This window comes from Pleurodeles waltl, chromosome 7 (assembly GCF_031143425.1).
Source record: "Pleurodeles waltl isolate 20211129_DDA chromosome 7, aPleWal1.hap1.20221129, whole genome shotgun sequence".
NCBI classification, from domain to species: domain Eukaryota; kingdom Metazoa; phylum Chordata; class Amphibia; order Caudata; family Salamandridae; genus Pleurodeles; species Pleurodeles waltl.
Window position 1 is genome coordinate 1345530603 of NC_090446.1, and position 14289 is coordinate 1345544891.

At 46.3% G+C, this 14289-nt stretch overlaps 1 protein-coding gene across 1 annotated transcript in view; it reads right to left on the reverse strand.

Moving 5' to 3' along the window:
* Positions 1 to 2718: 2718 nt before the first annotated feature.
* PPP1R12C (protein phosphatase 1 regulatory subunit 12C) overlaps positions 2719 to 14289 on the reverse strand; it is a 615622-nt gene continuing 604051 nt past the window's right edge. The window contains exon 22 of the mRNA XM_069201799.1: positions 2719 to 7925. Coding sequence (XP_069057900.1) covers positions 7839 to 7925 — 87 coding nt within the window. The 3' untranslated portion in view covers positions 2719 to 7838. The remainder of the gene's footprint in view (positions 7926 to 14289) is intronic.

Genomic DNA, 14289 nt, shown 5'->3' on the forward strand with positions numbered 1-14289 from the left:
TTGATCGACGCAGAGAGGGATAGACCTCAACAGTGGAGGGGGCGTCGTCAGACTCTGGAGAGACAAAAATAGGGGCATCGAGTGATGTCACATGCGCCACCACTGCCGAAGACGGCATCGGAAGTGAGGAACCAAGCGATGGGCGCCGTGGGAGGCTGTGCATTGATGCCGATCCAACTCCAGAGTTGAAGAGGAGGGGCCTAACAGACACAGAGGACGAAGCTACCAGTGAGGATCTCGTTGGGGCACCCAGCACCTCATTAGGGCCTGAAGGCACTCCAAAGAGAGAAGGAGACCCAGAAACAGCATGCAAGGACGAATATTAGTCCTGCATCTGGGCCAGAGTTGCCCCGGTGCCAGGATGTTGTTGAAGGGACAGGGTTGACGTATGCGCAGACTCATCTTCAGAGGATCTGGGGGAGTTGCACAGAGATGGTGAAGCCAGAGGACACAACTTCGATCATACACAGCGCTTACCTTGAGACATCGCCAGAACCAGAGACATCAAGGAGCCATACGCAGTCTACTCCAGGAACAGTCTCTAGGATGAGAAGTGGAAGATGAAGGAACACAACACCTCCAAAAGCCCTGTGAAGACTGCACCACCTGTGCCGCCAGAACCTCATCTGCCTCGCTTGTAATGTCTTAGGCCCCAGCTGTTGATGGGCATTGCAGTTGTCGGTGTTTTGGTGGGTGTCTAGGCACCACATGCAAACAGAGTGGGGATCTGTGATGACATCTGTCGAGCACAGGACCCACAAGCCAGTAGGCATATACACTGTTCCAAGACAACAAAAAAAACATTGAAAGGAAAGGCCAAAATTGGCCAGGGAAAACTGCTTCTCTGGATCCGCGTTACTGCGTGGAAAAGAAGAAACGGAAGTCAGCGCATCAGTGGAGGGGACTCTATGGAATCCATGGACATATCTGGGGACAACGTTGCTACAGAGTCGCATGACACCCTCTATGACGTCCAGGTGTACTGCTGAAGAAATGTTTTCTGGATCCAGTCTGATGCCTGGGGAGAATTCTAAGATAAGGAATCTGTAGTTAGCTGTATCTATCAGATTAGTTAAGAATATACCCACTTTCTAAAAGTGTAATTTTCAAACTTACAATTTAAAAACCAACTTCACCAAAAGATTTAATTTTAAATTGTGAGTTAAAAGATCCCAAACGCCATATCGCCATCTGATCCCAATGGGAAATTACACTTGAATGATATTTCAAGGCAATCCCCATGTTCACCTATGGGAGAGATAGGCCTTGCAATAGTGAAAAACAAATTTAGCAGTATTTCACTATCACGACATGTAAAGCATACCTGTACATGTCCTACTTTTGAAATACACAGCACCCTGCTCATGGGGCTGGCTTAGGCCTACATTAGGGGTGTCATACATGTAGTAAAAGGGATGGAGTGGGCTTGGCAAATGGGTGCAATTGCCAGGTTGAACTGGCAGTTGAAACTGCCCACACAGACACTGCAGTGGTAGGTCTGAGAAATGTTTACAGGGCTATTCAGGTGGGTGGCACAATCAGTGCTGTAAGCTCCCTAGTAGCATTTTGCGCACAGTATTAGGGACTTACTAGTAAATCAAATAAGCTAATCATGGATAAACCAATTACCAATACAATTCAGACAGAGCATTGCACTTTAGCACTGACAGAAGTGGTAAAGTGCCCAGAATCCTAAAGCTAGCAAAAATTAAAGTCACCACAGGATCAAAACAGGAGGTCAGATGCCAAAACGACTGGGGTAACCATGCCAAGAGCCGACAGGTCTAACAGTCATGCTTCGTTCTTTTGTGTAAAGAAATACATAGAATACCATTTCATGTCTCTCCTTTGGTGAAATTGTTTGGTCTCGGCCAAATACAAGTGAAAATGTTGCTAGGCAAATTACAATCACGCTGCCTATTACATGCATATTCAAATATTTTTTCCAAGTTAAAAAGTTTGTATTCGAAGAAGGAAAGCCGACATAATGTCTACATTTGATTAAACTTTCCTTGTGACACACCCACAGGGCATAAGTAAAAGAACGTCTTCTGAGAAACATACAGCTGGCAGTCTACATGCCAGTAACTAGGGAAAAGATAACAAGACAGACAAGTCCTTTGTTCTAAACAGGCTTCAGGAATACAGGGCCCGTAGGTCTCAAAGCAGAGGATGCAAACTGCACAGCCATTTTTTTTTCACGAGTAGGCATTTCACCTTTTATCCTATTTACTAAAAGACTGTATTGCAAAATGTCCATTCTCTAAGGGTCTAAATACGACTTGCCTAGTTAATTAGGCAGGACGCAATGCTAGAGCTCCTGCAAACTGGTGTGAATGCGGAGATGCTGGCCTCCAAGTTACCAAAGAGCACCCAGCCTTGATGTATATGCTTCCCGCCCCCCCCAAAAAAGTTCCCTGTTTTGGACGCATCGGGGAGCATGCATTGGTCTGCTAGACCACTGCCTATTAAGGGGCCAGTCGCAATTTGTGGTCGCAAGCCCAGAGCTTCTGTGAACAGGGTTTGTGACCACAAAATAGTTCACTACATGTGGCCCATAGTTCCTTTGCTTTAGTTGGGTATACACCCCTCTTATGACAAATGCTCCACTTCCCTTATCTCATTGCTGCCATCTGAATTACGAGACAAAATTAAAGCAAGTCAAAATTGATTTAAATCCACGAACTCCTGATAAAATATGGGAAGTAGACGCTCCAGTGTTAATAAAATACTCATAAAACTTTATTATGGCATATTTTAAAAGTAAGCGCCGGGGGGGAAGCACGAAGAACTTTGCAAGTGGGAGTGAGAACATTTAATTGCATGGTGGATATTCACTTTCGTCAAGATTTACAAACTAGCATCTTTGCACTAACAAGGAAGACGAGGTGCTTATAACAACGCGACCTGGATTAGCCCTTTGAGTCCGCGGTGCAGTCACACCCCTTTTACACAATCACACACCTTGCGGGAGAAACCAGCCTGTCTGTACAGCGAGTCAGCAGGTGCTGTTCAAGTCTATCAAGCGACTTGGCCATTCCCAGTCATGCCAACAATATATGGTTCTTTTGTTGGCTTTCTGGCCGTGTCATACCTGAATAACAGTCTTTAAGGAACTGCCCTCCCACTTGCTCATATCCTCACCACATAGTAAGCTGTTAAAAAAAAATATATGCCGCACAATAATACAATACAAACATTCCAACAAGTACAAGCATGGATTTGGTGTTTATCTTTTTACACACCTCTAGCCATGTGCTTTAACGAAGTTGCAGCAGAGCTTCTGTAACAAATACAATATATATATATTTTATTTTTTCTCTTGAAACAAAAACAAACCCATGCATATTGCACATTGCGACATGGTGTACGTATATAAAATAAGTTCCCCTATATACAAATATACTCAGTCGCACTGACATTATTACTTGCTGCTTTTTTGTACTTGTGTTAGCATGGCACAGTTAACTAAGAAACATGGCAGTAATTTGTGGTTTGGGTGGCACAGAGGGTAGGTGCACTGGGGTCGAAATGTGAGATGAGCCAACTGACATACACTGCCTGAGTCTTAACAGACTCACTCGACTTTTCATTTGTAAACCAGGGTCTTCTTCAACCGTGGACTATTGAACAGTGACACTGCAATGGAAAGAGGCACATCCTTTAACCTAAAAATCAAAACTTCTCCCCCCAATCCTCTAGTTTTAAGTTTGTGTTGGCGCACCAGCTGTATTCTGAAGAGGGGAAACCTGGGTACGTTGAACAGTATCTAGTGGCACCAATGAGCGACACAGGAGCATTGTGCATAGGTTCTTTGAGATAAGACACCCAAGGAAGGGCGTGGAGTTACTCACGCAACACAGCAGAATGGGGAGACCATGCCGCTGGGCAGAGTGGTTGCATTACTACACACGTGGAACCAGACGCTCAATAGGGACCGGGTGTGACAAATTAAGTAAAAGCACATTGGCCCCTAATAGAAATGTATAGCAATTAGAACCAACTGGCATAATTTAATATGAACACAAACAAGATTTTCATGAAAGTGAGTGCCAGTGGGAATGGGTTTACTGCTCTCTTAAATGTGATACATGTGTATGAATACATTGATCAGTTTGCGTATCATAAAATTAAGAACCGAAAGACTTGTTTAAGTCCACTGGAATTATTCATAGAGGGTAAGTGACACAAGCCAGTGTCATTTTGATCCTCTTCATAAATGTGAGATTGTCATCAGAACTACAGTGAAAGGGAGCCCGAGAGAAATGAAGTGGGATCAAAGCGGTATTCAATGCACAGAATGAGTAGGAACACGAAGGCATGGGAGCCTGCTGGCTGGGACCAGAGGGGGTGTCCCCGAGGGGTCTGGAGCTATGTCCTAAATATCTGAAGGGCCAGAGGGCCTGGGACTGAGACCGGTAGCAGTGCCCCAAGTTGCCAAACACATGCCACAGCCAGTCAAAACACCGCAGAACTGCTGAGAGGCAATCCGTGTCTTGCTCCAAAATAGGGACGAAGCAGGACGTTGACTACCTCTCAACAATTCTGCGTTTTCTAATGGGCTGCAGGACGAATGTGGCAGTTTTGGGCACTGCTCCCGGCCCCGGGGGTCCAAGGCCCTCTGGCCCTTCAGATATTTTGGTCGCAGCTCCAGACATCTTAGGGCACTGCCTCGGCTCCCGGCGCACACCCAGCGCACTGCCATGCCTTCCTGTACCTACTCATCCAGTGCCCTTGATTCCACCTTGATCCTTCTCTGTGGCTGCCTCACCGTAGAGTCCTGACGATGAGCCCATATCACTGAAGGGGACACATTGCTGACTTGTGCTACAGACCCTCGGAGTAGTTCTAATGGACTTAACGGGCCGTTTCGGTTTACACACTGATCACTTTATTCACACGTGTATCACGTTTAACAGAGCATGTGCTCACTTTCACTAACTTCCGACGCAACCTTATTTGTGTTTATATTCAGTGACCATTTGATCGTAATTACGGCATTATTTTTAACTGGAATGACACTGTTCCTTTACTTACCCTGGGGTGGTGGGGCATGGGCATTACCAGTAGAAGGGGAACTGGTGGCTGCTGAGTGGCTTATTCGCCCTCCCGATCTTCCCCATTAAGCATTCCTGCACGAGACAATGATCAAAAGACAACAGGCGACTTTGTGAAGGAGTTACAAAGAACAGTCTGATTATCGGTGGATTTATGCACACAAGGGTGTATGTGACAACATCAAAGTTAAAGAGTTGCCGCACGGTTTTTCATCCAAGGCTTTCACAAGAGGCCAAACCCTCAAACGCAGGCAGCCTCCTCCAAACCCAGACGATCAGTTCTCCACTTCTGAAGCACGGAACCAGCTTGCAATGAAGAAAACGAGCAGCGTTCCTCAGATGCAACAGTAGAGCTCCAGCCCTGGTTTAAATGCTGCAAGGTGACAACCTCGGTGAACAATGTCTTAAGCAGAACAGTTGTTCATTCTATGTAACAAGTTCTACAGAAATACCGCCTAGCAATGAAGCCATTTGCTTACTCCAACATTTACACATGTGCAGCTGTCGGCCGATTCAGAATAGGGAGCATCCCATCTCACCCCACCCTCGTATACTACCTCGTGGGAGTACGGACTCAAATTCAATAGCTGTATAAAAACAAAAAAGTATAGGAAAAGATTTGGGTTGGTTAAAGCAAGGTAAACAAAAATTCACATTTCAACTGTTCGGCTTCCACAAGTCAGGCGCAGAGAGAAAAGTGCTCACAACAAAAAAAGGAATTTAAATGAGTTCACCACGGGCAGCAGAAATGTGATGGAGGGTTCTGAGGAGGGCAAAGTAAAATCACTTGCAGTATGTAGCAATGTGAGAAGAACCACCATCCACCGAGAGGATGGCACACTTCAAAACATCTGCTACATTTATGAAGTACAAAGCCTGTAGGTAAACTAACCGCACAGTTGGTCTTCACATCGGGTACAAAACTTCATTAAGTCAGCCTCATGCTTTGGTTTTAGCAGAGTATAAACTGCTCCACTGGTGTTTTAAGTTCCTACACTACTTTGTCATTGGAGCCATCAGTTGAGAATTGTCTCTCACTCCTGCTCTCAGTTTGGTCTTTGTCTGATTGGACAGTCTGGGTCCAACTGTGGTCAAGCCAGGAGTATAACGGGACAACTAACACTGCAGCCCCTCTTCAGTCACATGCTACGCACAGTGAAGCTTCATTAGCTAAACCTTCACCAATGATACAGGCCAGTTACTTCAAGCATATGTTCATCGAGCTGGGGTAACTTGGAAACAAAGAACCACTATGAAAGAACAGCCAACAACAAATCTTAAGTTTCAATTGAGGATATCAGTGCAACATCTGAAGAAGGCCCCAGTTGGCACTGGGATTAAGGCAGGCTGCAGGCTGGTGAGCATCTGTAGCCTCCTTCTGGTACAAGCTACTGTATCAACAACTGGGGCATAACGCTGCTTCATGTTGGGAAAAGACAACCTGGACAAGGGACGAGGGGCGTGGACACCGAAAGTGCACACAGAGGATGAAGAAACCATTGAGCAAACACGTCAGGAATAGCCACAAAGCTCTAATTACAGTTAAATACAAGGAGATCACAGTGGGTGAAGGCTGTTCACCCTCTCCACCACACACTGCTTTTGGCAATAAGTGTACACACCATGCAGCTCATATTTGGCCTTATTCTCACAGCCACTACGGTCAAATATACATTAAGTTACTCGTTACTATAGCAGTAAGGAATAGAGAACAAGTAGTAGGTATTTTCTTGGTTGTAAAAGCCTACAGTGAATATCACACGAATGACCACAAACAGCTGCAACCAATCAAATCAGGGTCACGGAGAGGCGAGGATGCCTATTGGCGAGAAACTAAAACCAGAGCGGTCTGTGTGCTCAGTTAACACTTGGTCACAGAGGTTAAATCACAAATACGCAGAGTTAATGAGTCCGTTCTCAATGTGAACCAGTGCTCTTAGCTTAAATTAGAGCAGCTTTAATCAAGGCTATCCTCTCGACCCCGATGGCCAACCTGAGCAGCATACCTTGTCAACTATTCCCCGGTCTCGGAGGTAAGGGACCAGAGCAGAATAGTCGAAGGAGACACGTGGAGGACTCAGATGTAAAGAGTGCTCCGTAAACTGAGAGAACGCGGGAAATTGTGGCCGAAACTTTGGAGAGCCTGCTCTGCGTGGGGTCTAAGCCACCCCACTTCTCCAATAGCACGGGCACAACGCTACCTATCGCTGCTCTAACAAACGATATGAGGAGCTTCTTCTTTGGGTTGAGAGCGAGTAAGAAGGGCACCAACTCAAAACAATCAAAGAATGCCATTACAATGACTGCACCACTGCTGCCTTTAGCTTTACTATTTACAGTGCCCGGAAAGAAATAATGGAGTTTGAAAACTCTGAACAGAGAGGCGGATTTAGATACAGCAGCCCTCCATTCAATTGTGTGTATATTAATATATATTTATATAAAATGAAGAGAAAACGAGTATAAAACTATATAGTGAACATATATTGTCCTTTTCATCCATCCATCGGTAAGAATCCTAGGTTCTGTTTGGCCTCCAGGGTGAGCACACAGTAGTCATGCCGTCTGGGACTACATGCCAGGGCCGTCAATGGCCACCTCGTACATACGGTACCACTTGTCCACTGATGTGGCTACCATACAAGTCAGACGGGTTGTAGACTACCGGGCCAGCGAGAGGAACGAGCTGATGGATCCTCTGAACTTGATCAAGGATCCATGACTCCGAAGCCACTCAGCTCCACTCTGGTCAAGTAAATTCCTTTGTCACATGTGAACTCCTCACTTAGACAGTTTGCTAATAACACGAATCAGAGCGGCATTTTCATCTTTCAGTCTCTGGTTGTCAGCCTTCAGGTCAGAGAGAACCTACAAGTAAACAGGGAAAAGTAAGACGACAGGGAAAAAAACGTATACATTTGAACGCATTACACAATATTCAGTAGTTTGCCAACAAGATTGTTACACACATACCCAGATTCCTTAGCAAGCAGGATTCCATAGGCAATGTCTGTGGCACCTGTCAATTACATTGGTGTTTGCATGAATGCTATTGGCGTGATGAAATATGTACTTACCTTCGACAAGACTTTATCTGGTAGAAACTACCTAGCCAGAGGTTCCTTACCTTAGAATACTGCCCAGGTGTCAGATTGGATTTGGATGTTTTTTGAACAGTGTGTGCCGGTAGGTGGCGTCGTTTGACTCTGCGTGGCGTCGTCAGCATTGCCAGGCGTAACATGAGTGGTGCCGATATAGGTGATACCCAGCATGCTAAACTCAGTTCCAGACTACTGTTCTGCATCCGAAACTCAGAGCCATAGTGAGGTGGTTTGACCCTGTATGTCAAAGTAATGTCCTGGAGGTTCTTTTATGGGTGAAATGTACAGTTTACAGCACAGAGGATGGAAGGGTCAGTAAGGAATCTGCGGCTAGAGTCCCTACCAAATAAGAAATTACTGAAGTAATTAACTTGTGTATCTGATAGATACTTCTAGCAGCAGATTCCTTACATTAGACTAGATACCAAAGCAATCTCCCCAGAGGTGGGTCTGCAAATCTGTTAAACCAAGAAGTCCTGGAGGAACTAATAGGCAAAATGCCCATAAAGGGGAACCTGCCTGTCCAGGCAAAAAGCTCTGGAAATGTGTACAGAGGTGTCTGGGACTCCTTGTGTTAGCAAGGTGTCTTAGTATTGCCTCTGGTGGAGTCACCCGGCAAGCCCTCTGGGAGTTCCTTCTTGGCCACTGTGTAGTAGATTTTTAATACAACGGACAATTCACCTGGAGACGATTCTCTTAGTTCGCAGATTCAAATCCAATAAAGAGTTAATCGTCCACAAAAAAACCTGATACAATCACGGAACCAAGACATTGCTTTTTTGGATCCAGGCGGTGGAGTCTCTTCTTCCTTAGTAGGGGGTGGGAAGGTGAGGCGAGAGTGAATAAAGTAGGCAGCGTGATGCTTTGCTCGACGTGAAAATGTGTTACCACCTTAGCTAAAAAGGACCCGCTGGTCTAAGGACTGATTTTATCAGGAAAAAAGATTGATAGAAAGCACCTGCAGTTCGCTAACCCTCCTGCCAGATCTTATGGCTACAAGGCAGACAATTTTGATAAGCAATGTCAGATGGCAGCTGTGCATTGGCTAAAAGTGTGAACATGCACACAAAAAATGAGAACTAACTAAGATCCTATTAGGGAATAACCAAAGGTGTGTGGGAGTGAAACGTACTGCAAACCTCTCAGGAAAGGAGTCAAAACAGGCGACTAACAGGGAGGGTTGATCTAGCAAATGCAAGACTATTGAGATGGGCAAAAGATACCTTTTAACTGGGCCCAAAGCAAGGCTGTTCTGAGCAAAATATAAGGCCCAGGAAGCTTGGGGCAGACCCAATGTCAAGCACAGGATCCACAGGGACGACCTGAGGGAAAAGGGCGTGGAACTGTGGAGTTGTCCCCGTTGGCTCCTCTGATGAACGGGACCGGCACAGAGAAGTCAAAGAATGCTTTGACTTCTTAAGGGACTCACCTGAAGAATTCGGAGACTGTGACCATAACTGGTGCGAGCAACTCAGAGCGGACCCAAGGATCTCCCTCAAAGGGACCTGGAGCAGTGAGGAGTCACGAGGTGAGTGGCCAGAAGCTTCTTGGCCCACTCACCAATGGCCTTCAGATTCATGGTCCTGCAATTTGGGCAGGCCGTGGAGTCCTCACAAAATTTTAAAAAATGACTGAGGGGAGCTCAATACGGATTTGTGCAGATGGTATGGAAAAGAAAAACTGATTAGGGTGCTGGGGTGGCACTTACATGGGCACTACACATGTAACTTCCGACGTGGACGCCACTTAAAGGCACGGCTCAAAAACTAAATTCCAGATGCAGTCTTACACCTGTGGAATATTCTTAGATAAAGAATCAGTAACTAGAAGTCTTTCAGATGCATGAATACCATGCCTCTGTGTGGACAATGCTTGATGGATTGGCCTTCTTTGACAAACAATGCCTATAGAGTACGAAAATCATAAACAAGTAACTTACCTTCGGTGACGCCTTGTGTGGTCGAGACTATATCCAGCTGAAGATACGTTAGAATTATCTCCAGGTGTCCAGAAACGTTTCCCTAAGCAGCATCCCTGAGTGCCAGTAGGCAGCGTTGTTTGCGCCAGAAGAGACATGCATAGTTCCCTCTATAGGTGCCACCACAGTGCGCCAATGTCAGTTTTTTTTTTCATGACTTTCCACACCAGAAGTGCATAGCTATAAAGAACCCTGAGCAGTGGTGTAGAAAACTAGGGCCCTGAAAGGAAACATCCCTATGCCTATAAATCAGCTTGAAGAGCAGTGAGGATGGGTGGGTCGGTAAGGAATCTGCAGCTAGAAAGGGTGTCTGTAGGAAGCTGGCTCTGTATACCAAAATAAGGTACGGTGTGCACAGAGTCCAGGTTTTCCTCAGAGGCTTAACAGAGGGTAGTGCAAAGCATTTGTTGTACACAGTCAAGACTCACTCAACTCCAGCCCAATGTTTTTATGCAGCAAAAAAATATTTTGTTACTTTATTACTAGAACCAAAAGGTCTTTTATGCAGGTAAGTACAGTTTTAAGTAGGTATCAAGCATGTGTATCAAATGTACTTTGTTTAGGTGCAGCAGAAAAAGCAAGTAACACTTTTTCAATTTTAAAAGTTGACAGTGCAATTTCTCATAGGAACCACACAAGGGGAGGAAAAGTTTTAGCACATTTAACAAGTAAGTACTTGAGTTACGATCCCAGTCTTCAGGGGGTTAGGATGTCCACAGGTCAAAACTTAAGTCAACCCAAAAAGTGCACAACCAGCAACACAGTGTCAGCTGGGTGCAGAGGTCGTAGATGGCGTCAGATTTTCAATGGGCTCCTAAGAGGACTGGGGGCACTAGGAAGAAAACAGATTGCAGTTAAGTACCCACGGTTTCAGACACAGGCCTGAGGGGGTCGGAGGGCAAGGAGAGAACAAGCACTGGAGGGTGGTGGGGCCCCACAGGTCAGCACCAGACATACATCCTCAGCAGCAGAGGGGCGGCCAGGTGCAGGGTGCAAACAGCATGGGATGCCAAAAGCATTTTAGTGAGGGAACCCTGGGGGGTCACAAAGATGCCGCAGTCTGGGTCCAGGGAGGGAAGAGGAGGAGGAGGAGGAGGGGTGGGGGGAGCAGGTGTTAGATTCTGGAAAACCAAAGGCTGGACAGGAAAGAGGCGCCTGCTGGACGTTGTTGGACCCTAGGATTCCCCAAGGCCAGGGGTTGCAGATGCAGGGGTACCTTTGGGCGTAGGGAATCTTTTGCTGACAGGGGGTCCTCTGGATTCAGGAGTCATTGTGTTGGCCAGGAAGGGTGAACCCAGGGTAAACTGGAGGTCGAAGTCAGCTGTGTGGAGTCTTCACTGCAGGGATCACCTCTTCTTTTTCTCTTCAGATTGCCAAGCATCTGGAGAGCAAGATTCAGGGGTGCCTCTAAATCCTAAATTTAGATGCGCTATAGGGTTCATAGGGCAGTAGCTAATGTCCCCAAGGATGGCTACCCCCTTCCTGTGCCCACTCCCTTTGGGGAGGTGGGGGCACATTCCGATCCCTATTGGTCCCTCTCCTCCAAAACAAGATGGAGGATTCTGCAGAGAGGGGATCACTTCAGCTCTGGATACCTTAGGGGAGGTCCTAGCTGCAGTGGTCACTTCTCCTTGTTTTTCCTAATTTTCCTGCCAGACGTGGGGATTGGTCCGGGCATCTCCACTAGCTGGAATGCCATTGGGCACTGTAACAGGAAGTTCTTGACTCCAGAGAGCACAAAGGCTCTTACTCCAAGGTCAGAGACTTGTCTGTTAGTGGCAGGCTGGCACAGACAAGCCAGCCCTACACAAGAGGTAGAGGGTTGGGTAACACACAGGAGGCATCTCTAAGATGTCCTCTGTGTACATTCTACAATAAATCCAACACTGGGTTCAGTGTGGGTTTATTGTGCTGAGAAGTCTGATACCAAACTTCCCAGTTTTCAGTAAGGCCATCATGGAGCTGTGGAGTTCGTAATGACTAACTCTCATACCATATACTCAATACGGCTACACTTCACTTACAATGTCTAAGAATGCACTTGGACACAGTAGGAGTATATTGTTTATGCAGCAATGCCCTCACCTGTGGTATAGGGCACCCTGCCATAGGGCTGTAAGGTCTGCTAGAGGGGTGACTTACCAATGCCACAGGCTTTGGTTTGTGGGCACAGCACCCTGAGAGGGATGACATGTCGACTCTACCCTTTTCTTCCAACCAACACACACAATCTGCAATGGCAGTGTGCATGTGCTTGGTGAGTGGTCTCTTAGGGTGGCATAATACCTGCTGCAGGCCTTAGGGTCCCTCCCTGGACACAGAGCTCTTGGTACCTTTTACAAGGGACTTAGTTGTGTGCCATGGGTGTGCAGATTGTGGAAACAATGGTGCAGTTTAGGGAAAGGACACCAGTGCTGGTTAGCAGGATACTGATAGAATCAGTATCAAGCAAAAAAAAAAAAGAGGGGGTGGGGTAACCATGCCAAAAAGGAGCACTTTCCTACATTAGGTACTATCAATGTTAATACAGAGTGCTCTTTGGGGTTCAAATGAGAGTCTCTCCTCTTGAAAGTGACAAGGTAGGATAAAACTCCTAAAGAGTGATGGACTGTCCAACAAGAAAGTAAGACCTTTTGGAACAAAAGCTTCTCTAGTCTTCACCACCAATTCGTCTAGAAAGAAGGTCCAAATAGATCGACAAGGCCTGAAAGCTCATTCCTGTGACGATCTGAGCTGACCTTAATGAGATGTAAGCAACAGTGGTGCAACTGCTTAAAAGGGATACGCAAGGAAAGTAAGGACCAAATTAGGTTCCCATTGTGGCACTTAGAAAGGTTATTAGGAAACGTGGATCAAAACTGTGAGAAAAGGCATCGCAACAGGTGAAATGAAAAAGAAGTTGGTCCTGCAAATGTCACAAAAGGTGAAATGGTTGACACAAACTTAAACAGTCCCCACTGCAAACCTTTGCTGGACCGAAGATGAAAATCATCAGTAACACATGACAGTTTAGCCTGCAATGGGTGCCACACCAAGGCATATACTTGTCTCAGTGCATGGCCTGGCGTAAACAGATTTCACAGAAGGGTGCCTGGCTTCCAGGATGACATTGACTACTTTGGGAGGTAGACTAAAGACAGTCAACTGCTGCCCCTCAATCTCCATGTATGGAGGAATAGATTAAGAAGCCAGGACTCTCAGTACACTATGGGAAGATGCCTGCACCACCTCTGAATGTAGCTGCCATTTGTGATCTGCTAGGAGCAGCCAGCCAGCTACGTTAGTCTGCTCTGGTGTTTAAAGATCCCACCAGGTGGTGTATTATCACAAAGATTGCCTGGCGATTCAGCCAGACCCAAAAACGCAGGGCTTTGTGGCACAGGCCTTTCCCCATCCTGTTTGTTGTAATACCACTTGGGAGTGTTGTCGTCTGCGAGAACCTTAACCAGCCCCCCCTTGATGGATGGTAGAAAGGCTTCAAACATCAAGCTAATGACCTGCAGCTCCAGCAGGCTGAACTGCAAGTGCACCTCTGCAGAAGACCTGAGACCTCTAATCTCTAACTCTCCCCAACACAGTAGCAATAACTTGTCAACATCATCTGTTCTAGCTGGGGGTCGGCTGAAGGTCAAATTGAGGTTGAACAGCAACCACTGCAGATCTTTTGCATTCTACTCCAAAACCTGGATGGAATCAGATTCCCTTGGTGGTGGGCCCACAGACTTCAGATCTCGCTGCAAAAATCAAATATGCCTTGCAAGCATGGCTGGACTAGGAACCCAAATTGTCAGACACGCAGCCTTGGGTGCATGGCAAGCGAGCCTGACCACTACAATGGGCCTTGTTGGGGGAGGCAGGGACAGGCTGGGGTTTCCCACCCTCACCCCCTCAAGAAAGTTAGGAAAAAATGGCAGACATGGTGCATTCTCATACAAATCTTTCATTATATATTCAATTGTTTGCGTTTCCAAAGCACAGTGATTATGACCTTACAGTTCACCAGGATACAGCAATCTTTATTGGGGCTCTCTTCAATGATTCCCTCACCACCATCCTCAAACAGTGCCTCATCTCTCCATAGCCCCTCTCTCACGTATATTTCATATGTTTTATAGCGCCTCTCTTACTATGGTAGGGTGTTGAAGCACTTTAT